The sequence below is a fragment of the Gavialis gangeticus genome, unplaced genomic scaffold (assembly GCF_001723915.1).
Source record: "Gavialis gangeticus isolate Ggan-Ray unplaced genomic scaffold, GavGan_comp1, whole genome shotgun sequence".
NCBI classification, from domain to species: Eukaryota; Metazoa; Chordata; order Crocodylia; family Gavialidae; genus Gavialis; species Gavialis gangeticus.
In genome coordinates this window covers 124,166,194-124,192,723 of record NW_017729024.1, presented here as the reverse complement: position 1 = coordinate 124,192,723, position 26,530 = coordinate 124,166,194, and the positions used below count along the sequence as shown (strand labels likewise).

The 26,530-nt window shown below is 42.7% G+C and overlaps 1 protein-coding gene across 2 annotated transcripts in view; it reads left to right on the top strand.

The window, feature by feature from the left end:
• The window catches only part of DOCK8 (dedicator of cytokinesis 8), a 162,246-nt gene that overhangs the window by 6,763 nt on the left and 128,953 nt on the right, over positions 1 to 26,530 (top strand). The window contains exon 2 of one of the 2 annotated variants that reach the window (XM_019517658.1): positions 23,491 to 23,599. In XM_019517658.1, the coding sequence (XP_019373203.1) occupies positions 23,491 to 23,599 (109 nt within the window). Of the gene's footprint in view, positions 1 to 23,490; positions 23,600 to 24,554; positions 24,621 to 26,530 lie in introns of those variants that run through there. The other variant, XM_019517659.1, reaches the window with a different exon arrangement.

The following is a 26,530-nucleotide window of genomic DNA, read 5'->3' as shown; positions in this document are numbered from 1 at the left end:
AGAATAGGCTTCTGTGCTGTTTCTTAAAGGCTGAGTATGCTACTGTCCTTGCTTTGATTCAGGTATAGGGATTCTTGACACCTCTTTAACAGATTTCTGTAAGCAAAGATATTTCCCCCCCTTTTTTCCTATCCATCTTTCCTTTTATCATGGTAAACATGGAACCTGTTCATAAGGATGCCACCTTTTTACTGTGAGAGGTGCTCATTCCTTCCCCAACACATACACTTATGAAGGACAAAGCCTACAAGTTTCATTCATGTGATTTCCTATGAGGTTTCTCAGAACAAACCTTCTGAAGGATTTCACTTTGCCATCCAGCATTTACGGGAATCTGCTTGTTTTATATTTTACTTAAGAGCCAGATTGTGCCTGTCCTTGTGAAGGAGAATGGGACCATGTAGAGCTAAGGCCCCTCTCCTTTCATACTGATACCAAGAGGGCCAATCACAACTGTATTCCCTGCATATAGGTGAATTCCGTCCCCCTCCCCCCACAATTCCCCATGGTCTCAGAGAACTCTAAAGCATGGGTATCAAACTTACCAGGCGCTAGACCAACTCTATGCCCAACCAGATCCATGAGCAGTGCATGGGGTCGAGGCTAACATGTGATGCATGCAGTATGTGGGGCCAGTATGGGGCATACAGCATGCAGGTCCACTTTGAGATCCACAGAACGCGCCATGGGCTGGATGATAGGGCTCAGTGGGCCAGCTCTACCCATAGGCCTGGCTCTCCTTTGATACCCCAGTTCTAAAGGAACAGAGAGCAATGAGGGAAAGCTGTGGTCATGTCTTCATGCTCATCATAGCTAAGTACAAACAGTCAAAAAGCCTGAGGCTGAATCGATTCAGTCTTTGCAGGTTACTCTTAGTTGCATAGATTGAACCAATAAGCAAGTGAACAGACATTCACTTTTGATTCCAGAAAGGCCACCACATGCCTGCAGTGGCCCAGGTCAGAAGCCGAGGGCTGCTGGAGCATGACTTCTTGCTCAGCTGGAGCAGATAGCTTGGACCAAGTTTAGCCCACCCACCCTGCAAGAGGGGGATTTGCAGGGGAGGTGCAAAGCATCCTGAGATGCTGCAGGGCTGTGAGTTAACTTGAATCTGGAAGGGATCTGAAACACAAGTTCAATAAACTGATTTAACCTGAATCAGTTAAATCTGATATTACATCCATCCAGGTTTATCTTAAACTGGTTTCAGCCATTTTGAAAGCAGTTTATTTGCACTGAAATTCTGCTGTGTTACAGATTTGAACCAGTTTCTAATCACTTATACAGGTTTATGTGTAATTTCTGTCCCTAGCCCATGTGTGACAGTTATAGTTGCTAGTTGATTGCAGGTGAGTGAGTAAATAAATGGCATCCCATTGTGGTAAGTATCTGTGCTCTCTGTTCCCTGGGGCAGAACAACCTCTGTAGCTTCCTCTGGAAAAGCACATCTTTGTACCATTCGTGTATTCCAAGGCTAAGGTGTAGTTTCTGGGCAAAATTGAGCTCTGAATCTCACCATGGAGTCAGGAATATTAAAAGAAGTTAGGGATGGATCCTGTCCAATAGAAATAGCTTTAGAGATAACCTTATAGGCATTTGGAAAGTTTGCTGTACTATTTTTCATCAACCCTAGAGATAATGAATTTGCCTTTGCCAGTGTGTTTTCAGTGACCAGGCAAATTAGACTGAGGTTCCATATATGCGTTGCTTTTAAACATTCTTTGATCCTACTTGAGCATACTGTAAATTTGGTCAGGACTTGTCATTGTGCATGGGTTCCAAACATATTGCATAACCATTTTAAAATGATGTTTTTGTTCTGATTGTTAACTAGGTTAACTTACTACTACTTTGTTCATAAAAACCTGTTACGCCAAGGTGTGTTTGCATTCATGTAGCAAGTCACACCAAATTGAAAGTGTGTTTAAGCCTGATTTGTTAGCCACCTATCCAACATCCTTATTCCTACTGCAAGGGGGACAATGCTATGCCACATGCCAATAATATGCTTATATGACTTGAAATTCTGGCTTTTGTAGCCAAAGGCACACTAGAAAAGTGATATACCATGGAAGAAATTTAGGTTTGGTCTTTTCTTATTTAAGGACTAAAGCTCAGGAAGGCTTATGTTCATTATGTTCCAGTGTACAAGGATTTAGAAAGTTTGCTGACTAGCATACGGTTGCTCTGAACTGGCACTACAAAAGAAAAGGATAGCAGAATGCCCTCTTCCAGCTTTCTCTGGAAGTTGTCAAGAATTTTGTATCTATTTGAGTTTTAATAAAGTACTTTAGTTTATACTTCATAGCTTTCATAGGTTTCATAGACACTAAGGCTGGAAGGGACCCCAGAGGATCCTTGAGTCCAGCCCTCTGCCCCAGGGGCAGGAAGTCAGCAGGGATCATAAGATCCCAGCAAGATAAACATCCAAATGTCTCTTGAAGGTGTTCAAAGTGGGTGCTTGAACCACCTCCGGCAGCAGGCTATTCCAGACCTTGGGGGCTCATACAGTACAGAAGTTCTTCCTTATGTCCAGCCTGAAACAGTCATGGAGGAGTTTGTGACTGTCATCCCTTGTCATCCCTTGGGGTGCTCTGGTGAACAGACGTTCCCCCAGATCCTGGTGAGCACCCCTGATAATTTTGTAGGTGGCCACCAGATCACCCCTGAGCCTGCGCTTTTCCAGGCTGAAGAGTCCCATGGCTCTCAGCCTCTCATCATAAAGTCTGTTTTCCTGACCTCTGATCATGCGCATGACTCTCCTCTGCACCCTCTCAAGCTTCTCCACATCCTTTTTGAATTGTGGAGTCCAAAACTGGACACAGTACTCCAGGTGCAGCCTCACCAAGGCCGAGTACAATGGGAGAATGACGTCCTGGGATTTTCTTGAGAAGCAGTTATGGGTGCAAGCCAGTGTTTTGCTCGCTTTACTAGCCGCCGCATCACATTGAAGGCTCATGTTCATCTTGTGGTCAATCATGACCCCCAAGGCCCTCTTGTTTGTAATGCTAACTAGCGTAGCACTGCCGAGCCTATAAGCATGCTGCAGGTTTTTCCTCCCAAGGTGGAGAACCTTGCATTTTTCGGTGTTAAACACCATCAGGTTCTCATCCGCCCATTTCCTGAGCCTGTCAAGATCAGCCTGGATCACCCTCCTGTCCTCAGGTGTGGATGCTTTACCCCAGAGTTTGGTGTCGTCGGCGAACTCGGCCAGTCTGCTTCTGACACCAATGTCTACATTATTAATGAAGATGCTGTTAAATAGTATAGGCCCTAGGACAGAGGCTTGAGGGACCCCACTGGTCACAGTGCACCATGATGATTGACTTCCATCAGCCACCACCCTCTGGGTCCTACCTTGGAACTAATTCCCCAGTCAGCGGATCGTGGTGAGGTCAAGGCCGCGGTTAGCCAGTTTTGCCAAGAGGTGATCAAGAGGTGAGTGGACTTGGAGGTCCACTGTTACCTTCCTTGGTGGTGAATCTGCCCATTGGTTTACAGTAATATTACTCTAGGCAAGTTGATAGTAGCCACTAAAATAACTGGGTAATTAGTAATGTAGGCCTACCCATCAAGTATCAGTGAAAGATACTAGCAGAAGTAACTGCAGATTCCAGAATGCAGATCCAGTTTATCAGCTGAAAGGGTACTGAACAAAGAACTATCTGGAGAGTAAATGGCTATATAATCAGAAATCCATTTATGTTCTTTAAATGACAGACATGATAGGTATTAAGCAACAGAGCAGGATGTCCACGTGTTCCTGGATATGTCCATCAGTTTGTTATAGTAATTGTTTGTGATTGATAGTATACTTGTGGGGGAAGGTATGTGCCCCATCCCTCCCAGATTTCTCCACCGACAGCAGAGCACAGGGAATGGGGCTGCAGTGACATGTGGAGGAGGGGAATGGAGGGCATGTGCCCCCCCCCCCGCCAATTTTGGCACTGACAGCAGAGCATGGGGCATGGGGCTGCAGTCTGGCCATAGCCAGAGTCCAGCAGCAATGGGGGTGGCAGTGGTGGTGTGATTTCTCTGCCAACTGCAGGGCATGGGACTGTAGCCTGGCCAGACACAACACCTGGCAGCAGCAGGGCCGGTGGTGGTGGCATGGAGTAGTGGACCCCACTGTTAGCACTTACACATCGCCTATGACTTCAGTTATATTTGATTTTCATTTTTTGAATCATGATGTAATATATCTATGACATCAGCAAAGGTGACCTGTGTTATGGGACAGAGCTTATCCTTTTCTGATATCCACAGATGATAACCATGGCCAAGAAATTAAGCTTAGTCTCTAACTAGATCAGCTATGTATCACAACATTTTTGAAGAGCTTTATTATGCCTTTTGATCTCATTCTTAACAGTAAGACATTTATGCTGCAATTTGTGCAGCAGTTGTTTTTGTTTATGGCATAGCAAACACTAGTCTTGCCCAGCAAATATGCAATTATTGGATAAGAAACCTGTAAACTGCACCTGGCACCAGCTGTGGAAGTTCTTGCTCATCTTTCCAAATGTTCATTTCTATTTTTCAGATGATAGGTGAAAGCAGGTGAGAGAGCAAATTGTACATAATTATTTTACACGCTGTGCTGCTCTTAGGATGTGTAGTAATCAAACCTTAAAGCTTATTAGCACAATTAAATTTAATTGTCATTTCCACTCCACAAAATAGAATTCTTCTAGTAGAAATGCATATATTGGACTAGCATCCTGTATAAAGGGGCAGGAGAGAGGGATGAGTGGAATCACCGTGGGCAGAGTTTAAGTAATAACCTACCCACTTTCATGTTTTTCATGAATAATGTAACTAGAGCAAAATGAGCTTAAGCCAGACCAAAACTCCAGAGCCAACATCCTCGAACTTTAGGCAACAAAGATCCACACAGTCAAATACAAGTGAACCTTCACGAACTTCTGAAAAAACATGCCTGCCTCATACGAGGTTTTGGTTCTTATTTTAGGGAAGGGAAAATGAGGCTGCTTGCACAACCCTTCCAGTAAGCAGGCAAATTACTCCACCATACACCATGCAGTAGTGGGTTATAATGTACAAAAGTTTCATCATCTTCAGCTGCACTTCTACAAGCTACCTGTTGCATTGGCAGGAGAACCAGCTAGTGAAGTCAGAGAATGGGAGCCAGAGGCCAACCGAAGATGTTCTGCATATTTCCATTCACGAGCTGATTCTTAAGCAGCTGTTTCAGAGTTCAGCAGTTACATCATTCTCAGACCATTGGAATGCACTTAAAAACTCAAAGCAAAGTTCTGCCAGTTTAACCTGTGTTAATATCAAGAAATATAAAGCCACCGAATTTCACATGGTTACAACACAAAATTTAAATTAAAAAAATCTGGGCCTATCTCACAAGGGGTTCTTATGCTACTTGCCCAGTGACTTTAAAAAACAATTCAAGTTCTATGTTTTAGAGCAGGCAAGATTCTTTGAGTAGATACATCTTTTATTAGACCAGCTGAGTGGTTGGAAAAAAGTTCTTAGCAAGCTTTTGGGCACACTTTTTTCCAACTACTCAGTTGGAAAAAATATCATATCTACTCAAAGACCCTTGCCTGCCTATATCCTTAGACCAACACGGCTACAACCAAAAACCCATGTTTTGGAACAAAATTCCAAACACGTTTGGTTTCCCCTATTTTAGGGTTTGTTTTATGTTTTAAGATGTTTTTTCTTTATGCTGAACATAGCCTTTTTTGTAATCATGGATGAGTTAAACAGATCTCTCACTGCAGAATAAAAAGTACAAAGCTTACTGTAACTAAGGCTCTAACAAAAATGCAGCAGATTTAATTTTTACTACCGCAAACTTGCAGCCAGCTGTGCTCTGGAGGAAATCTTTCCTCCGCTGAGACAGATGATAAACAGGAATACCATTAGTTTTCCTCTGTGGTTTTTAATCATTAGCCTACTGGTTGTGTGAAATGTCTGGGGTTTTTTTAATAACTTTTAACAGTAGGTTAGAAATTGAAGAACCACTCATTCCTTCTAGACTTGTGCTCCAGACTTTCCAAAAACAGTCACAGAGCCAGACATACTGCTAGTCTTTTTTCTTGGCATGCAGGTGAACTGGACTGGGTAAGAGTACATTTTATGTTCATCACTACATAATCTGAGATTGGCATTAATAACAGCAACACAATACTTGAAGGAAAATTAAACATGGGTCCAAGCTTTCCTAAAATTGGGAAGCTCTCACATGAGGACCTTGTTTAGACTAATCACGGAGCGAAATGTAATTTGTGGTTTCCATTCCTTTTTAAAAGAGACTTGTGCCATAAGGTTTTCAACTTTGTGTGTATTCTAATAATACACTTTCCACAGCCACCAGATACAAAAATATTATCTCCCTCTTTATATGTAAACTTGGGACAAATTCTGTGGGCTCGCTTTCAGGAGTATAGCCAGTGTCTCCAACTTCCAAATAAATTATAGGTGTTGCTCTGACTCAATTTGAAAACAGAATCAAAATTCTCACCAACTTCAGTGAGCTTATGGGAGTGTGTGTGTTTAAAAAGATAGAAAAAAACAATGTATTCTGAAGAGATACATTATTATCAGAAATAACAAAAAAAATGTTTTCTGTCTATTTATGTTTATCATTCTATGGGGCTTTAAGCTTTTTGAGGGCAAGACCTGTATCTTTTTAATCATTTGCACAGTACCTCATGCAACTCTCATCTCAGTTGGTGAACTGATATACAAATATTAAATGGTCATAATTAGAATGGAAAATACATAATTTGCAAGTAGTGATTAAGGCTGCGTGCAGACATTCGGGAAGCATAGTGGGTGGTTAGATTGACTTAAGTGGCCACCTGATCTAAGGTAAGTCAGGATGGGGGGCTAGCTGGGTGGTTGGGGGAATTGGGGGTCAAACAGGCTCGGGGGGATTGGGGGTCTTTGGGGGGATCGGGGCACAGGCGGGGTCTGCAGAGGAGTTTGGGTGGATGCGGGACTCTCCCCTACCCCTGCGACCAGGGGCTATTTTTAGCCCCCAGAAGCTCCTACCCCCAGATGAATTTGTGCCCCCCCCCAGCAAATCCCTTATCCCTCCCACCCCTCCCCACACTGGGACTTACTTTCTTGGTTCCTGTCATTAGTGAACAGTGATAAAACTGGCACCAGGAGTGGCTTGCAGGATGGGAGCAGGGGAGAGTTGGTGGCTTGGGAGAGGGAGCCAGGGGGCTAAAAATAGCCCATTGCCGGGGGGTGGGTGAGAAAAGTGCAGCCCTCGAAGTAGGGCCAGCAGCTAGGCTTTCCCAGCTCTAGGGCTGTGATCAGTTAGATCAGTCTAAAAATGGCCATCCTGATTTAAGTTAGACAGTCTCAGAGGTAAAGTTAACTTTAATTAGGTTGGCCATTTTTAGGCTAATCTAACCTTCCTGGAACATCTCTACAGTTTGCACTTAAATTGACCTAACAAGGGATCTAAGTGTAAGATCCACATCTGGGTGATCTAAGTTAGATCGAGTGGCCATTTTCCACATGATTTGACCTTCTCCTAAACTCTTTGAATGTCTGTATGCACCCTCTTCTGTGAGTTCAGATACCAGGATGATGGGCAGAAGTTAAATCAGGCATTTGACAAGACAACAGTGACATTTTAATTAACATGCAATTAGACCCTTGCTTCTCACTAATTTTTAATAGACTGGAAACAGTCTTTAATTTCCTCTCTTTTTTCAAATGACTACATTAAAAGTAAAGGCAATTATATACATTTTGGAGGGTTTATACTCTTTATAAAGTGACCAACCCCATGTAAACATCACCCTGAGTTTAAAGCCACAGTGGGAAACAAACAGGAGCAGCTGCTCTTTCTGAATTAGAATAACATACTGCAGATCAGAAGAACAGCTAAGGAAGCATTTATAAAGCTCCGGGGAGATTGTATAAAGAACAAATATGTGTCAGGAGACACATCGTAACAAGGGTGGGGGGGTGTCCAGTTGTATAATTTTGAAACAAGTTGTAAGTCACTGACAGAAAGGCCACAACTTGGAATATGCAAAATCCTATCCATTTATGAAACAAGGGGTCAAAGTATGACTCTGTTTTTCTAACTCCTACTGCTACATTTGCGTGATAATTGATTTGCTTTAGCTGTCCCTCCGGCTTTTGAAGTGGGCCTGTTATTACCGCTATTAAGAGCCATTCCATTTCATTCACATCTGTGGTATGGTGAACTCCTCCAAAGATGCCAGCTGTAAAAGAAACATAATACAGGGTGGGAGGAAAGGCTTCTCCTCCAGAGAAGAATGCCCCGCCATGGCCCTTTCACTTCACAGTGAAAAAATACAGGCCTAATAATAGCTTTAACTTATATTCATCACCTTACTTCCAGTGCTGTATACTTTTTCATCACATTTACTCTTTGATATTAGATTCTCACTCCAGGGTTGAGTAAGTTTTAAACTAATTGAAGACTTTAAAAAGTTGCCATTATTGCAGAAGCATTTGCTTAAGTCAGTCCTTGGATTTGCTTTGAAAAACTTTCTAATGATACACTTATAAATTTGATCAGAAATATTTTGTGCTCCTGATGAATGAAATATTGGTTATAACTAAAAGGATAAACCATATTCTGGACCCCAGAATTAAAATAGTTATTTTGACCTTGAATGAAGTTTTATGCTGGAAGAAATATCCTTGTTTTATTATCACTTTTGTTTCTGCATTATTGGGATGCTGTAGACACTGCAACGTGCATCTAAGAAGGAAGAGGGAGATGCTGTCATTTCTTTTTTCATGTTCTAAATTGCAATTGGAGAACAGATGTTGAAGTGGGCATGACCACCTTTTGAAGCTGTTCTGCTAGAAAAGTCCAGAGCTAACTGGGATGGTTTGGTTAGACTTTCTACTGAAAATAAAGGGTGGGTTTTTGTTTTGGTTTTTTTAGAGTATAAACAAAGCAGCAACAAGTGGAGTTGGAGGGTAACATACTGGTTTTCCTAAGAGCAGTTCTATTTGGTTTAAAACAAAAAATTGTTTCCATTTAAAATTTAATGCCCTGTGAAATATTCACTGACAGTTTTAGCAGAAAACCTGCATTAAATTGCATCCTCAAGTTTCATATAACTCCTGTTCACATGAAAAATTACAGTTGGAAAAACTGAATTCAGTAAATGCATTCCTTCTGGTTCTTGTGCTTCTTTTTTGCCCAGCAAGTAATAGCAAGATATTAAGTGGTGAAGAGGAGCTTTCTTCTATACATCTAATTCCTTAAACTCAGAAACCAACACCAGAGAATGCACCCTCTTTTAAAACATGATCTACAGAGCACAGGGACTTAAAAAAATACATGAATCTATGGAATAACATGACTGAATCAGGAAAATACTTATCCTTTCTTCCCATTGCCACAACTAATTATTTAAAAATAATTTATAAGTTTAGTTATACCTCTTCCTGAAGGGCAAATGGTTGAACTCACTAAACCATAAAAATCCTGGGCTTGTTGAATGAGTGGCGTGTGACTAGGGATGAAGTCCAAACAGCCTTCTGCCCCAGGTTTTTTTAGAACTAACTGATGAGAAAAAGTAGAGGATTTGCCTTCCTAGAAGGTCACCTTCATTTCTATGCTGCCAGCTTCACCACATGCTGCATTCTGGGAATGTGGCATATGCCTGTCCAGTCCTTAGATTTCAGCTATCCAGAATTAGATTTTGTTACCTTAGAAAGGGGGTGGAGGGTAATTCTCCTAGTTGAGCATAACCTTTTCTAGATATGGAAGTCCTACCTGAGCACCAGTAGACAGGGAGTTAATTGTTGGCTCAAATCAACCAGTGACGTAAAGAACGTGGTAATGAAACAACAAAATAGTAGTTAAAGGTCTAATTAGAAATTTAGGGGAAAACCAGGAACTCTGTTAAAAGGAAGCATTTCTGCTGGTGGTAAAAAGCAAAAAAACTTCTGAGATACAGTTTTGTATTGTTAGCTAAGGATCTGGATATTAGCCTGGGCACTCTCTTTCTTTCTCGCTATTTCTCTGTACCACCATTTCTACCAGAATTGAATAGTGTTTATTTTAGGTAGTTGATATTCAGTTACAAGCATGATGGGACCTGATCCCTGATCCTAAAATTGTGCCCCCTGCCATGCCACACATGTATGGCAACAGGTGCAATTTTGGGATCAGGGATGAGGTCCCGGTTCCACCTTACTTGCCACTGTTAGGATCCCAGGCTCCCCCTAAACCAAGAAAATGAAAGCTTGGTGCCCAAAAATCAGTGAATTGTTGGCTGGCTCCAGGACTGGACCCTGCCTTATTGGAGACCTTGGTGTGGTCCTAAACTTACTGCATGAACCATTTAAGACAGGATGGAAAACAGTCACAAAAATGTTATGCAATTTTTATGGATGGTTTTCCCTTTTGTGACACCATTAATTCCCAGAAAGTGTGGCTGGGTTATTATTCAAGATGCGATTAACAGACTAATTGGGTCTTAAGTGTAATGTTTGCCAGGGGCCTTAGTCACAACTCAAGAGAACTCTTGGACCTAAGAGTAAGGGCTCAGAAAGAGTTATTTTGCTGAAGGATTTGATTTGTTTTGCTTAGACTGCGATACCTCGTAAGCATAAGAAAAATCTTTCAGCTGTATTTCACAGAGTATTTATACATTTCCCAGAAAATCAGAAATCTAGATATAATAGCACTTAATGTTATTTTCCTTATAAAAGTAGGATCAGCAAGAGCAGTTAATCCATATAAAATGCTACAGGAAAACATCCCTTATTATATGATTTTGTGTGTGTTTGCAAATGCATGTGTACAGTCGTCATTTGAGATGCTTTTTATCTGCCCCCTACCAAGTATGAGCTGTTTGTTTCTAATCCTTTTCCCATAGGATAGGTGAACTGTGTTTTACTTACAAAAATAAAAATTCTATTAAGCCACTGGTATTTTTTGAGTGAGACAAGGCACTGTTTTACAAGATGAGACACAAGACCCTTTTCTCTGTGCATATAAGTTTGTGGTTTGTCTCTGTCCTCTATACTGTTTAGGTGATTGGTATCAACTAATTTGGAGGGCTTCTTGTTCTCACTGTACTGTGAACCTACTCCAAGACGTAATGAACTGCATGGGAATCTTTATATTGCCTCTAATGGGTTTTGTCTCTGCTCTCAGGAGAGGATTTGGAAATTGAAAGAAGCTAGACATACTTTTAGATATAGCTGAAGGGACCTAGTCAATTAGGAGTATTCAGCAAAGGTCTAAAACCCTTTGCTGAGAGAGGAGGCATCTGTTTTGCTTTCCTTTTCATCTTTACCAAGGCCTAAGCATTAACTGGTTCTGAACCAAGTTCTGTTTCTAGTGGCCCAATCCTAAAGTGATCTCTAAACTTGACTCATAAGCTTAACAGAATTAAAAAACCTGAAGATGCTGTTTACTAATTGGGCTGCACTGTTGTTTAAATATGTTGTGCGAATTATATACTTTGCGTTGGTTAAGTTTATAAAATCACAGCAATAAGCAATAAAGAAGTTGATTGCTCCAGGACTACATCTCCTACTTTGAGGTCAGTGGGCTATATTAGGCCCTTGAACTAATTCACCTGGGTTAGGAGCAGCATAGGGAAAATAAATGTGATCTGAAGTGCAAAACTTGAAGTGTTGACAAGACAAGAGGTCTGGCAGAAGGCAGAGCAGGTGATAGCAAGTCAGGTAAATCTGTAAATTAGAGCTAAACAATAAATTCAGATTTATGCCAGGGCTGCTCTGACTCTGTGGAGTAACTGAGAATCTAGGAACAACAAAGGGCTCATGAAGCTACCTTTGTCTCTTGCTTTTCTGCTGAGGTGTGACTCTTTTTAGATGTAACATGGTATCTGAACCAATTAGAATTTCAGCACTGAATATAGTGAAGACAGAATTAAGCTCTGTGCCTTTCTCTGTGTGCACTATCCAGGGATCCTGGTTTTCTCTGTTTAAAAATAGCATGTTCTCTGATAAAAATCCTAAATTCTGTGGTTTAAAAACAAAATCTGCATTTTTTCCACAATTTAAAATGAAAACACTAATGTATGTATGATAATGTGTGTGTGTGTATGTGTGTATGTGTGTATGTATGTATGTATGTATGTATGTATGAGTGTGTGTCTGTATATGTATATATACAGTAAAAGTTCTGTTAACCGGCATCTTACAAGCCAGCATGCTCAATTAACCAGGTGGCTTGTAAGATAAAGTGAAACTGGAAGTACCTACTGTGGCACTTCTGGTTTCTCCGAGCCCCCACGGCCTGGGGCAAAGCAGCCTGCATTACCAAGCCCCCACAGCCCGGGGGTATAACAGGCTGTGTGGGGCTCACCTCCCAGGCCCGCAGAGCCCGCGGGAGGGGCAGCAAAGCTGCGGGAGGGGCAGTGGGATGCCCCAGATGCGGCAGGAGAAGCGGCGGCCTGGGGCCGCTCAATTAACTGGCATATTTTGTTTTCTGGCATCCCCCATTCCCGGGGGATGCCAGATAACAGAGCTTTTACTGTGTGTGTGTGTGTCAATTTAACACAATATTTTATTGATATATTTACAATTTTAAAACAATTTGGAAGCCTACCAGTACCTCAAACATTATAATAAAATAAATTCTAAATACCTGTATATTTTTGCATTTGATTTTGGGTACTTTTTATAATGGAAAATCAGAGATCCCCCTGCCACCTTCACTTGCTCTGACGCAGGTCCAGCTGCAGCTGTCCTGCTGCTGCTTTGTGGTGCTGAGCAACCCTGATCTGCCAGTGCCCTGCCCCTGTCCATGCTGTTGCCCCAGACTCTTGACCACAGCCCCCTGTCGGTACCCCTCACTCCCAACCCACAGTGTCCCCCCACCCTACTCCCAAGCCCTGCTGGTGCCCCACACTCCTAACCCACAGTCTATTATCCCCAGTGGGGCCCCTCACTACCGGGCTATAGCCCCCCAGCCCTGCCAGTGCACCTCACTCCCAACCCACACGTGTCTATCCTGTTCTTAAAATTCTCTGGGGAAGGGGATTCCACAACCCTGATGGTTAGCCTTTTCCAGTACTTCACTATCCCTGTAAAGTTTTTCAAAACAGGTAATATAAGTAGACTTTCCTGCAAATTGAGTTGATAATGCCTTAAATGTAAAAAATTGTTTTAACAAGGACAGCAATCAACTGTTCTCCATGTTCTCAAGGGGTTGGGCAAGAAATGCACAAGTCCTCCCTCAGGCTTCTCTTTCTAGACTAAAAGACCCCAATTCCTTCCAATACTCCTTATGGCTCATGTTTTCCGAACTTTTTATCATTTTTGTTGTTCTCTGGATTCTCTCCAATTTATCCATGTTTGATAAGTGGAATACTTCAAACCTACAGGTCTTACCACTGATGAGGGGAGAGGGGTCCCCTGGTTAAATACAGCTTTCACTTTTCATAGCATAAATCATAACCAAGTTCAGTTCTAAGGACCTGATTACCCTGCATAGTGTATATTTTAGACAGACATTTTTCCCGTCTTCTGAATAAACTAGCTAAAATGATCCCTAAATCTTACATAGGTCAAAAAAATGCTACTATATCCCAGAATGAGATTTCCCTTTTTTGTAGTAGCATCACATTGTTCATTCATTTAGGTTGTGGTCCATACTGATCTTCAAATTTTTGTTTAATGTGTTCATTTGGTTATTTTTTCCTTCACAAATTTAGTACTATTCATTTGTCTATTGAATTTTATCCTATTGATTTCAGAGCACCGTATAAAGATAATTCTTAAAATCTGATCCTGCCCTTCAGAGGGCTTTCAGCTCTTTCCAGTTCAGTATTGGCCACAGATTTAATAAATGTACTCCTTATTCCATCAGGCAAATAATTTAAATAAAAATATTTGAACAGCTCACTGCAGAACCCCACTTGAAATGTCTGTATAGTGCACCACTGAGCCTCTGATAATCAATTACTCTTTGAGTACTTATTTTTTCCCCCAGCCATTTTTATACACAGTTGATGGTGATTTAATCCAGATCATATTTCCTAGCTTGGCTATGAGAGCGACATGTCAGACGGTGTCAAAAACCTTACTAAAGTCAAAATATATGACATCTACTATTTCTTCCATATCCACTAGGACAGTTACTGTACCAAAGAAGAAAATTAGATTAGTTTGACAAAAAAAAATCTTGACAATCTTTGTGAGTTGTTTCTTATTTTCTAATCATCCTTCAGTTGCTTATTACCTATTTTTGTAATAATTTCTTCTAGTATCTTCCTAGGTATCAAAAGCTGGACTATAATTCTTGCATCCTCCTTTCCCTCTTCCTGTCCTCTCTCCCACTTCTTTCTGTGTTTGCCCTCATCCCGTTCCTGTCTTCTGCAGATTCTCAGAGATAATTACTGATGGCTTAAGGATCATTTCAGCTAGTTTATTCAGGACTCAAGGGTGATTTTCATTGGGCCTTGCTCTCTTGTGTACATCTAGCTTATGTAAATATTTTTGAACTTGTTCTTCCCCTATTGTGTCCTGATCTTATCCCCTGTAGTTTAAGTATCTAGTCTAGGGGTGCACCGATAGAAATTTTTGTGGCCAATATGCCTCCTTAAAAATTGGCCATTGGCTGATACTGACTCAATTTCTGATACCAGCCCGGCAGCATGGAGAGTTGTCTTCAGCTGGTAAGCCTGTTGTGGTGGAAGGGGAGGGAAGGGGCATGGAAGGGCAGATCAGAGCGCCCACAGTGAGGGACGTGTGGGACTGGGGTAGGGGCTGGGGCAAGTGCTGCCCAGCCAGGAAGAGGAGGGCGCAGGACAGAGCCACGGCTTGTCCAGGGGGCCAGCTCCTGCCATTGCATGCCACTGGTCTGGCGGCTTGTCCGGCGCTTGCCTGCTTATCTGCCATCTCCCACCACTGCTCCCACCACTCACCCAAGAGGGCATAGGGCAGGGAGGGGCATGTGCCCCTGGATCTGCATGGGGTGGGGTGTACCAAGCTATTCTTGGTGGGGTGGGGCTGCACTGGGAAGGGGATTACAAGGGGAGCTGCAGCCACAAATTTGCTGTAGCCCCCTCCCAATGCAGCCCCGCCCTGCCAGGAAGAGCTTGGTGCAGCCCTGGCCCCAGTCTGCCCTGCGCAGATCCAGTGGCACACACCTCCCCACCCCATGCCCCCCTGACTGAGTGACGGGAGCAGTGGTGGGAGCCACTGGACAAGTAGGCAAGTGCCAGATGAGCCACTGGCGCACAGCGGCTGGAGTCACCCCCTTTTTCCCCCCCAGACAAGCCTCAGCTCCATGCTGCACCCATTACTCTCCGGCTGGGCTGCGCTTGCCCAAGCCCCTGCCCCATGCTCCCTCACCATGGGGGCCTTGATCTGCCCCCTCCCATGCCCCTTCTCCCCCCTCCCCTTCCACCATAACAGACTTACTAGCTGGAGGCAGCTCTGCAAGCTGCTGGGCTGTGCTCCTCATTGCCTGTACTGCACTGTAGCTGTGTGCATGCATGGACCATTTATTGGCCAAATTATCAGCCTGATATGGCTGATTTCCGATATAGTAAATTTTCTTTATATCGGTGCCAGTCTGATATTGGACTGATGTATTGGTGCACCTCTTATCTAGTCACAATTAAACTCTTTCTCTGAATACTGAAGTAAAATGCATTTTCTGTCAGTGCTCTTTGTCATCTCTTATTTGCTCTCCTTCCCTGTTAAATTGTGGACACAAACTTTCCTGAGTCATCTTTGTACATGTATATGTAGAATGTGTTCTTATGGTCTTTTTGGTACCTTTCCAGTTGTAAGTCATTTTGTGCTTTTTTGATTCTAGCTTGTGTTGTCCCTTTATATTAATTTTTAGTTTCCATTTTATGCTTGATTCAAGATTCAACCATGTTGATCTCTTACTATATTTCTTATCTCCTGCATTGGTATAGCTTGCTCTTGTGCTTTTTTAAAGCAGTCTTTCTTAGAAAACACCAGCTCTTCTGAGCTCCTTTATTCCTTTGGAATTTTTTTCCAAGGGTCTTTGAGTACCTGTTCTTTGAGTTTGCTGAAGATTGCTTTGTCTGAAGTGCATGGTCTTCATTCTGCTGATGTTGTTCCTTCCTGTCCTTAGAATCACAAAATTTATAATTTTACAAGCATGTTGAAACAAATGACATAAAACACAAAAAATCAAGACTATAACCTAGAGTATGTGTCCTTAGTTTATCAAATTCTGTTGCATTTTTATTTCAATATGACCAGTTCGCTTTGCAAACTTCTTCCTTCTGAAAATCCATGGGGACAAATGTTCCTTAAAAGAAGGGGTTCACTTCCTTCCATTTTCAGTGATCTTAATGGAATTACATCTGCTACAGCAAAAGGCAAGTTTGGCACCTGACTTATATGTTTTGCTTGTTTGTAAATCATAGGAATGTCCTGTTCTTGGGGCTTAATTACCCCAAATAATTTAGAGATACTTTGTCCTGGTACAGTTTTTGCAATACATTTAGCCAGTGCCTGCAGGCAGGTACACTTTGCTGGAAGGTGGGGGTCAGGGCTCATTGCTGAGTCAGCTGATCTAGGGGGCTGGCTAGTGTGGCTTGGCTTGATCAGAGGAGTCACCTTAGTAAAGGGAGTCTCCTGATTAGAGGAGGGCTGCGTTTAGACGGGGTATAAGCCCAGACCCTGAGAGTGGGGCAGTAACATCTTGGGAGCTGTAGAAGAAAGATTACCTAGCAGGAAGGATGCCATTCCTGAAAGCCAGCGAGGAGAATGACATCCAGAGGAACTAAGGGACTGGAGGAGGTTCCTTGGGACCCGATGTGGGGTCTAGAGCCCTGAGAAAGGGGCTTGAGTGCCTGGAGCCTGTTAAGAGGAGGGCTCAGGACAAGCCCAGAGAGGAACTGTGTGCACAGGGGATTTATGAGGAGCCATGAGGGGCCCAGATGAGCCCAGAGAAGGAAGGGGCTGCAGTAAGGAAGACCTATGGACGGCTCCAAACACACAGAGAGAGTGACCTATGGAGATACCTGAGTGGGTGGACCCACAGTGAGGAGAGGGCTGGTAGTTGGAGGACAGACCCTGGGAACTTGGACTGGCCTATGCTGGGGCAAGGTCCCAGGAGGGGCCAAAGTATGAGAGAGCCTACCACGAGAGATGGCCAGAGCTGGGAGAGCCTGGAGTCTGGACTGGCCTGGAGGCAAGACCAGGGTCTAGGAGAGGCACAAAAGTCCTTGTGGGGCCACAGCCAAGAGGGGGGGAGGAAGCGGGCCACCCAGGATGACAACGGCTAGTAGCATGCCAAGAGTGAGCTGGGGGCCAGAGATAGAGGATTCAGGTGCAAGATGGAGCCAGGGTCAGGGGGCCCAGTGGGTAGTAGCCCAGGAGGGGTATAGGACATCTAGGGGAGAGCCCAGAGAGCTAGAAGGCCAGGAAGGTTTGAAGAACAGCCCTGGCTAAGACCTAAAAGTGCACCCTACCAACTGGAGTTGGTTGTTGTTGTGGGGCTGCCTGTGGCAGGGTAGCCTCCATGAAATGCCATACATGGGCCACTCCAGGGAAAGGCAAGGACGGGGCACTGGAAAGCCTCAGCTCCCACTGTCTTATGGGTGACCCTTTGGAGGGGAAAGGCTAGGGGAGCACACCCCAACAGAAAAGTACTTGCCAGAGAAAGAACAGGACCGTGTGGGTCCAGAGGCCCAGCGAGGGGCCTGAGGCCCAGTGGGTAGACTGGGACCAGAAGGGTTCAACTCAAATTACAGCATGTAATCGCTAAGCCACCTGCAAGGTATCCTCTCCTTCTGTGGCCTGCCTTCAAACTCAGGATTGGGAGCTTCTCTCAGCTCAAGGTAATATTGGGTACCTTTATGTGTATTCATCCCCTGTCTCACCTCCTGTATTTATCCAGCCTCACTTGTCTCATTCTTGTTGGGCCATGGGCTCCACTCTACACCCTTGGATTTATAGACACCCTCTGGCAGCACTCTCTCAGGCCTACTTGGCACTGAAATGGCAGTATTAGGTTGAGCAGTTCCTGGGAATGTCTGGGTGGTAGATAGGTAGGCTTCTCCAGTTCCCATGTTGGACTAGCGTCTCTGTTTCTTTGCCATACATACAGTTTCATTCTGTTGTAATGTACTACAGACGTCCATCTGTTGGGTCCACTCACCAGCTCATATAATACTTCAGATAACTTTTTGACAACAGTATAGGGGGTCACTTAATCTTTTGCAAAGCTTTTGGCACTGCCCCTCTTTCTTGTTCTGGCTCTATATCCACAACAGTTCCCCTGGTTCATAAATTTGTCCAGTGATCCTGAGCTCATAGTTCTCTTGCTTTTGAGTGACTGCAGCCTGAAGTCTTTTGACAGCCTAACTGAACTGAGATATTCACCAATCAAAACAAAGATTTTCCGAGCCCGTTCAAGCTGGGCTGAATTGGTAAGTCTGCCACACCAACATCACTCGTGTTGGTATCCAACAAGGGTAATTGAGGCTCAGGATATGTTAGGATGGCGGGGTGACATTAACCACCACTTTAGCTCAAGGAAGGCATCCTGACATTCCTGAGTCTAGGCGAAACTTACCTTATCAGAGAGCTTATGGAGGGGGCCTGCAATGGTGGCAAAACCTGCCACAAATCTTCTTTGGTAGGATGCTAGCCCCAGAAAGCTACTTAGTTCTTCAACATTGCAAGGTACTGGCCAAGTTTTAACAGGCTCCAACTTCTGTGGATCTGGGCCTTCCTCCTCTGTGGATATCACATGTCCCAAGAAATGCACTTCCATGTAAAACACCTGGCATTTGGCAGGTTTAATTTTTAAATTGGCCTTTCTTAGTTTTTTGAGCTCTGCTTCCAACTTCTGCAAGTGTTCCTGGAAAGTTTGGCCGATCACAGTGATATCATCCAAGTACACTAGACAGAAGGTCCCTTGTAGGTCTGCTAAGACGATATCCATCAGTCTCTGAAAGGTACTGGTGGCATTGCAGAGCCCAAAAGGCATAACATTATATTCAAAAAGTCCTTTCTTAGTGGAGAAGGTGGTCTTGGCTCTGTCCTCCAGGTGCACTTCCACCTGCCAGTATCCAGCAGCCAGATTAAGGGCGGAGAACCACTGGGCTTTGGCCAGGAGGTCTGGTGTGCCATCAATAGGAGGAAAGGGATAGGCATCCTTAACAGAGACATTATTTAATCTATGATAGTCCACATAGACCTGTACACCTCTCCCTTTCTTCTGTACCAGTATGACAGGAGCAGCCCCCAGGGTAACAGAGGGCCTGATGATGCCTCTTTCTTCCATCTCTTGTAGCTGTTGGTCAGCTGTTGGTTGTGCCTGGAAATGGATGGGAACACATCTGGGGCCTTGCTTAATAAGTCTGGCACTGTCAGCATTGATGTGGTGCTTTGTCTGGCCTGTACGGCCCAGATCATGGTCTCCCAGTCTGAGTACATCAGTATATTGCAGTAGAACTTTCTGTGCTGCCCTCACTTGTTCAGGTTGTATGGTACGGTGACTTAACTCTTGTTCTAACTTCTCTCCTGTCCAATGAAGGTTAGCCTCCTGTTCTCCAGGCTGTTAGTATTGATCAGAATGTAGTACTCTTACTGCAACTGGCTTCTGGTCCAGGCTCCTCCTGCAAAACAGTCACACTGGTGGCAAACATCTTAAGTACCGTGCTTGGGCACATGGCCTGCAACTCTGTTGCAGTATTGGCAGTACGCACTGGGATTTTACCCCTGTGGCTGCTACCCAGTGCAGTCCCTGCCAGGAAGCCCAATCCATCATCAAGTTTAGGTTTGAATAAACCCTGCACATCTCCACAACATCATCATTTCAGTTTGCCAGTGATCAGCATCTCAGTTCGTGGAGGAATTGTTAGTCCTTTCTACTGTGACCTCACATACCCTGGCTTTGCCATCTCTGATATACAGGAGGAAATGCCAGGACAATGGGATTGTCTGTCTGTAAGGTCTGGGGTTTGCTGCAAGATAAAATTCTCAAATTTGAATCATTAGCTCCATTAGCTTCAGCAGAACTGCACCAAGGTTATATTTGGTGTCAGATTTAAAGCTTGATTTTTTTTTTTAAAAGAGTTGCTGGGTAGTAAACTAAGGCTGTCTTACCGGCTTCCGGCATGGGCTTGTTATTACAAAGACCATCTTCAGACAGAGTAACAAATACAAGACTACCTGAAGATACCCTCACTCTAAGCTTTGGCACCTCATTCAATATGCTGATGACTGCATATGCTAAGGAAAACCTGCAGACGGTTCTGGATCTCTTCACAGAAGGCTACCAAACTCTGGGCTTCTCTCTCAATATTGAGAAGCCTAAAGTGAGGGAAGGACCCTCAAGATAGTCAAGTGCTTGGTAGCCACCCCTCTCAGACAGCAGACATTGAGGATGAGATCCAGCACAGGATCTGGTGTGCAAGTGCTTCCTTCAGGAAATTGCTTTGGTGTATCTTTATTGATTGCAATCTCTGGAAAGACATCAAGATCCAGGTCTACAATGCAGTCATTCTGTGGATGTGAAGCTAGGTAACCTACTGTTGTCATCTCAGGAGCCTGGAAAGGTATCACCAATAATACAACAATCCTCCACATCAAATGGGAAGAACATGGCACAAACTCCCATGCCCTTGGTGAAGCCAGTATTACCAGTATTGAGTCACTGATCCTCAAGCACCAACTTTGCTGGACCAGACATTAAGGATATGCAAAATGGGCCCTATTCGATTTGGATTCGGCCCAAATCAGGGGCAGTGATTCAATTTGTTCATTCAGATCACTGTCCCAGATTCAATTCAGCTGAATCAGAATCCGAAGATTCTATGCTGATTCAGAGAATCCGGAAGTGGACTGGAAGTACTTCTGGGTCTGCCAGGGAGCATGCTGAGGGAAAGTGCTTCTGGTCCACTTCCAGGTCTGCTGTGGAGTGTGCTGGAGAGCCTCACATGTTTCTGTGGGACACTCCATGCACCCCAACATTGCAGCATTCATGAACCATCAGCTATGTAGAAAACACATTTAAAGCTATGTCTACGTCCAAATCTCCGAATCTTTTCGAATCTCTCCTAATCGATTTGGAGGGTTCCGATTCAATTCAGAGAGATTAAAGGGTCTACTGATTCAGTTTGCATTTGGAGATTCGGCCACTGAATCGGGCCGAATTTCCACCGAATTGAATCAGCGACTGAAGCTTTGCACAGCCCTACCAGATATTGTGTGAAGATGCCTGACTTTCAGCTCCCAAAATAAATGTTCTACTCCCAACTTAGTTGTGGCTTGAGATTTTTGCGATGGCCAAAGGAAACACTGCAAGGACACATTGAAGGCATACCTCAAGAAAATAGATGCTGACATCAAGAGCTGAGAGGACCAGACTGATAACCAACACCAATGGCACTGCAACCTCAAACAAACGGCAGCCTACTTTAAGGTAAAGTGTCTTGCCTTTGAAGCATAGAAGAGAGAGTGGAGGAAGGAAAAGGAGAGAGATCCTGGGCTATGGTCTACTCTTTCCTGTGGAAAGACTTGTAATGTCTACAGACAGATCTGTTGCTCAAGTATTGGACTTTTAAGTAACCTCAAGATCCATCAATGCCCTGTGGTAGAGATCAACCTCAAATCAAAGGATTGCAGATGACAGCTGAGTACTCTTAACTCTTATTGGTTGCTGATGCAGAAATGAGCATTCAGCTTCTTTAGAAAATTCAGTTCAAAACTCAACATCATTCAAAAAATCAGAAGCAGATCTGAGAACAGAAGTATGAAATCCTGATTCACCATATCCTACTGTAAGCACTATAGCACTGATCTCCTGGGGAATACTACTTCCTAGACTAGTTATTCTCATCCGGGGAAGGGGAGACATTCAAAGGAGCAAACAGCAGTTAAAGGCCTAACTCTGACTTATATTCACCTAATTCCCACTAACTATATCTTTGAAAAATTGTTTCCTGCATCTTCAAAGTCAAATATGTAATTAACCAGCTCCAAAACAATGTACTGATATTATCTGACTTTATTTCCTGCACCGTACAGAATATTTGTCAAGAAACTTAAGAAAAAGCAATCCTGTCCATCTGATCACTAGGGCTGCTTGTACATGCCATGGGGGTTTACTTCGGTTTAATTCTCCCTAAATTGAAGTGGTGGGGTTTTTAAAAACCCCACTTCAATTTAAACTGAAGTAAACTCCTGTGACATGTACACAAGGGTTGGGCGTGATCCTTACCTGCCTCTCCGGTGGCGGGGAGGGGGGAGGACGAGCTGCTGTTGGGCCAAGCAGCCCCTGAGCTGCAGGGGGGGCAGTGCTTCCCCTCTGCAGCAGTGGCAGTGCCTCCCAGATGGCACCTGCCTGCAGGCACCTGGCCCAGGTGGTCCCAGGGGACACTGCAACCACAGAGGGAAGCACTGGCCCCCCATGCAGCTCAGGCAGGCAGGCTCTGGGGAGGGGGGCAGAAAAAAAAAAGGTCAGGCTCGTTGCTTTTTTTTGTTTTTTCTTCAGTGGATCCTACCTGCATGGGCTGCCTGCACAGCCTGTAAGCTGCATGAGGACCAGTGCTTCCCTCTGCGGCTACTAAGGTAGCAAACTAAAACACTTCAGACACGTTTTATTTTGCTATGGCCCAAAGTCACTTAACATGCAATATGCCACCAGCAGTGTAAACAGCAGTGCCGTTAACATGTCATTAAAATCACCAGCAATGTAAACAGCAACACCATTATAGCAGTGCAGAAGGGCAGTTAAGCTGCTTTAAAGGCTAGTTTTGTGGTGTGTACAAAGTCCCCAAAATACATTAAGCCAACTGGTTGAATAGAAATAACCAGTTGGCTGAATGGTCTAGTAGTCACTCTGGGATTTTCAAAAGTGCTTGGTGTTGGTTTCCCTCTGTCCTTGTTAAAATCAGTTTGCAAGCATTTTTTAAAACCTCACCCTTATGTTTGCCTCATACTTTAAAAAAAGTTACTTTCAGGGATTGCATTTTGTGTTTTTTCTTTGCTTTGTTTCATTTCTGAGTCACAGCAAGCCCAGAATCTGGGATTTTACTGTTCTCTCAGTGGTTTTCCTGCCTTATTGTGTTTTTGGTCAGTGACAAGATTATTAAAATGTTGTTGTTCTTTTGTGATGATAGTGGGCTTCCTGCTCTCCCTTATTCTGTGGTAGGTACTTTATAGAACCACATCTGCTGTCTACAAACACTGCCACTTCAGGTTCCACTTGCACTTCACTTAAGATTCTTTCTACTAGCTTTTATTCTTTTTTCTCTGCCAAAAATTTATCTGAGATGATAATATATCTGTTGATGAGAGAATGAACAAACTCTGATCATTTAGGACTGTAGATATTCTGCAACAATTTGTTGGAGGTTTACACTAGCGACAATGAAGGAAAAAAGCAAGAAATAATCAATATATTTCTTCCAAACTGTGAAGTAAAGTGTTAAGTTGCTCAAACTTTAGGAGAAATATTTAACCATCTAATTTTATGTACCCCAGATCCTAATTTTATATTTTCTTTTATTAAAGGCATTCATCAGCAGAAATAAGGAAGCAATTTACCGGTACTGTAGTGCCAAGCTTTGGACAGTTCTGTAAACGAAGTATAAGTACTCCTGGCTTTTTTTCTCTCCAGCTAGTAAGTATTGAGTTTAGTTTTTTATTTATTGGTTTTACATTTATACTGCTTTATGTTTTTAGACTGAATTAACTGAACCCTTTTAAGGGGCTGGTCTTGCTTTTTGCTGCCCTCTGCATAAGGCTGTCATAAAACTACTCCAATGTGAATTGAGGCAATTGTATATCTGAAATTATTGTCAAGGGTGCCCAGAGCCTGAGACAGGCACTCACTTTGCAAGCTGGTATAAATCAAAGTAAATAAAGAAATGACTGTGCGTATTATGGCCTTGTGCTGGGATTGTTTTCAGCCCTGCCCTGTAGGCATGTATATGCATAGAAGTAGGTACTTTGTGTGCTGGCTGATGATGATCTTCAAAGATGGGTAGGTAGCTAGGAAGAAATGTTGCTGGGGTATAATTTTACCCAAGAACATGATTCTCATTTAACATAAGTGTATGCTGTCTGTTGCTAGGTAGAGGAGGACAGAGAAGCAATAGTAGGCTAAGCCCTTTTCCAGGGGTATGTGGTAGGGTTTGGTATGCATGCTTTGAAGGTCACTGGCATAGTTTTGCTTCAATTAGGTGTTGCATAGCCCCTCAGCCTTTTCTCCAAGCATCCAGATATCATAGAAAGGAGGGTAGCCCCTGTTTACTGGAACAACAGGAAGTAAAAATTTTAAGTTCTTTTAAAAAGCCTGCTACAAGCTGAAGACGTTTGTGAATACACACATTTGACCCTTTTTAGTAGTAAGAGAAGGCAAAGTCTTTGTGCAGTGGTAATTGTGAAAAGTGGAAACACTGTATATAAGCTATCACTTCCTGTGTGTCTGGGCTTACTACTAGCACTCACTTCCTCAATCTGAAATTGTTTGGTGTTCAACTTGTTCCTTGTGGTTATTCATCACGAGAAGGCAGGGTTTTCTTTTCTTTACTCACAGAAAACTGCTTCTGCTGTTACAAAACTTGGTAAGATTACATTTCCTGTAGTCGCCATTTTGTGCGCTGTCACAATTTACATGCTTCTAACCCATCAACCAAAAGGTATGTTTATAATAGTAATTTATGGCTATTTCTGTAGGGTGATTCATTTGCTCTGTAAGTGTGCTGCATGAAAAAGTATAGTGGGTTATTGTCAATGATTTGCTTTCCTTCTAAAAATCTGCCTCTACTACTGTGATAGTTCATTACAATCCATCTTTATTTACCTTTTGCCTTTTCTTTATTTTTATTCTTTATAATTTTGCAAAACTCCAAAATGTAGAAGCATGTAATTCAAATGATAAAGATTTATTTGCGATGCCTAAACTAAAAGTTAGAAGCTAAGTTAAAATGCGATTGATTTGGCTGCTCAAAATGGGCAACTGTGATATGTGATGTCTAATAGGCATTGTTTTGTTTAAAAGATACTACATGTTATCAGGAAACAATTGTATACTTTTCAAATTTATTTAATTTGTTTTTAATTTTCTATAAATTAATGTTGTTAGCCATGAAGTCTTAGTACTTAATGCTTTACTTACTGATGGAACTATAGATAAAGATAAAGATGGAACTGTAGATAAACTATAGTAAAGAATACTTTTTGAAGTTTATAGTGTTCAGTTAGGGAAGTGTGAGATTTAGTTCAATATTTTACCAAGTATCAGCAATGTGTTTGTCACTGATTCATATGCAAAGTACAGTTAGTTCATGTCCTGAAGGTCCGTAGTCTTTCAAGGACTATTTGACAGTAAGGATGATTAGGCAATCCCTGTCAATTTTAGGCTTTCCCATTTAGAGGGCACTGAGAGAGATTTTCCCAAAAGTTATTTCAGAGAAGTAAAATGCCTCTTATAAAAAAAATCCCCATTCTTTTCCATCTTATAGAAAAAAAAATCGAGTAGTTCTAAAATTGTAGGGGACCTTCTAGTTTTATTTCTGAAGAAAAGCGAGGGTTTTAAGAGATGGATTTATTAACCTCTGCTGTAGCATTTCCTCATAATATCCTGTTCTTTTAATTTGTTTTTTTAATGTATTTATATTTCACCTTCTTGTTCTAAAAAGCAAACAACAGGGTATGTCTGACTTTTTGGACTTATTACGTTGCCTTCAGAGTACTCCATTTCCAGTATTTAACCCATGTTTTCATTACTCTCTCAAATACCCACATTTATGGATGCGTGCCATATTAAGTGCAAAATGGCTTAGGCCAGAGATTTGATGAACTTTTTGACTGCTGAGCATCATTGCATCATATATAGAATGCAAAATTTCCCTGTTTTCCTAAGACTTGGACCCAATGATGTTGGATATCGCAGATGTAGAGGTTTGTGGTGAAATCTTGGATCCAGTAAAGTTCGTATAATTTAGTGAAGCCAAGCTTTCACCTACTGTATCAGGGGATTGTCAAAATCAATTTATGTTTTACCTTTTCCCATTAGAGAACCAGATTGGCCCAACAGGTTGTTATGGGAGAGTTACTTGGAAGGACTGGAAAGCCCAAGGATACTGATACAAGGGACAAATTCAAGTCTGTATTGGTCTTCTTGAAGTAATTCAGCATCACTTAGCTTTTTTAAAAGCAGTTTCATTTCATTAGATAGCTTGCTGGAATAGTCTATCTGCACCAGTGGAATGCCCAAGTAAACATCCTGTTATTGCATAGGATTCATAGGTATACTTGTTCACATACACGGAGTACAATGAGAGTAATACTGTCAACATTTTATGGTCAGAATATTGGGAAAGTTCATTTGCAGTACTATAAATCATACAACTGGGCATGGAGCATCCTGATACCATTATTATAGAGAAAGAAATGCATGCTACCAAAAATACCCTAAAATTCATAGAAGTGGAACATGCCTGATATAGAAAAGGGAAGGATAAATTAATGTCTAACAAGATGCAAACAAGACAGGGCAAGAATTTATAAAAAAAACACTCACTGAAATGTAAAATAACTGTAACCA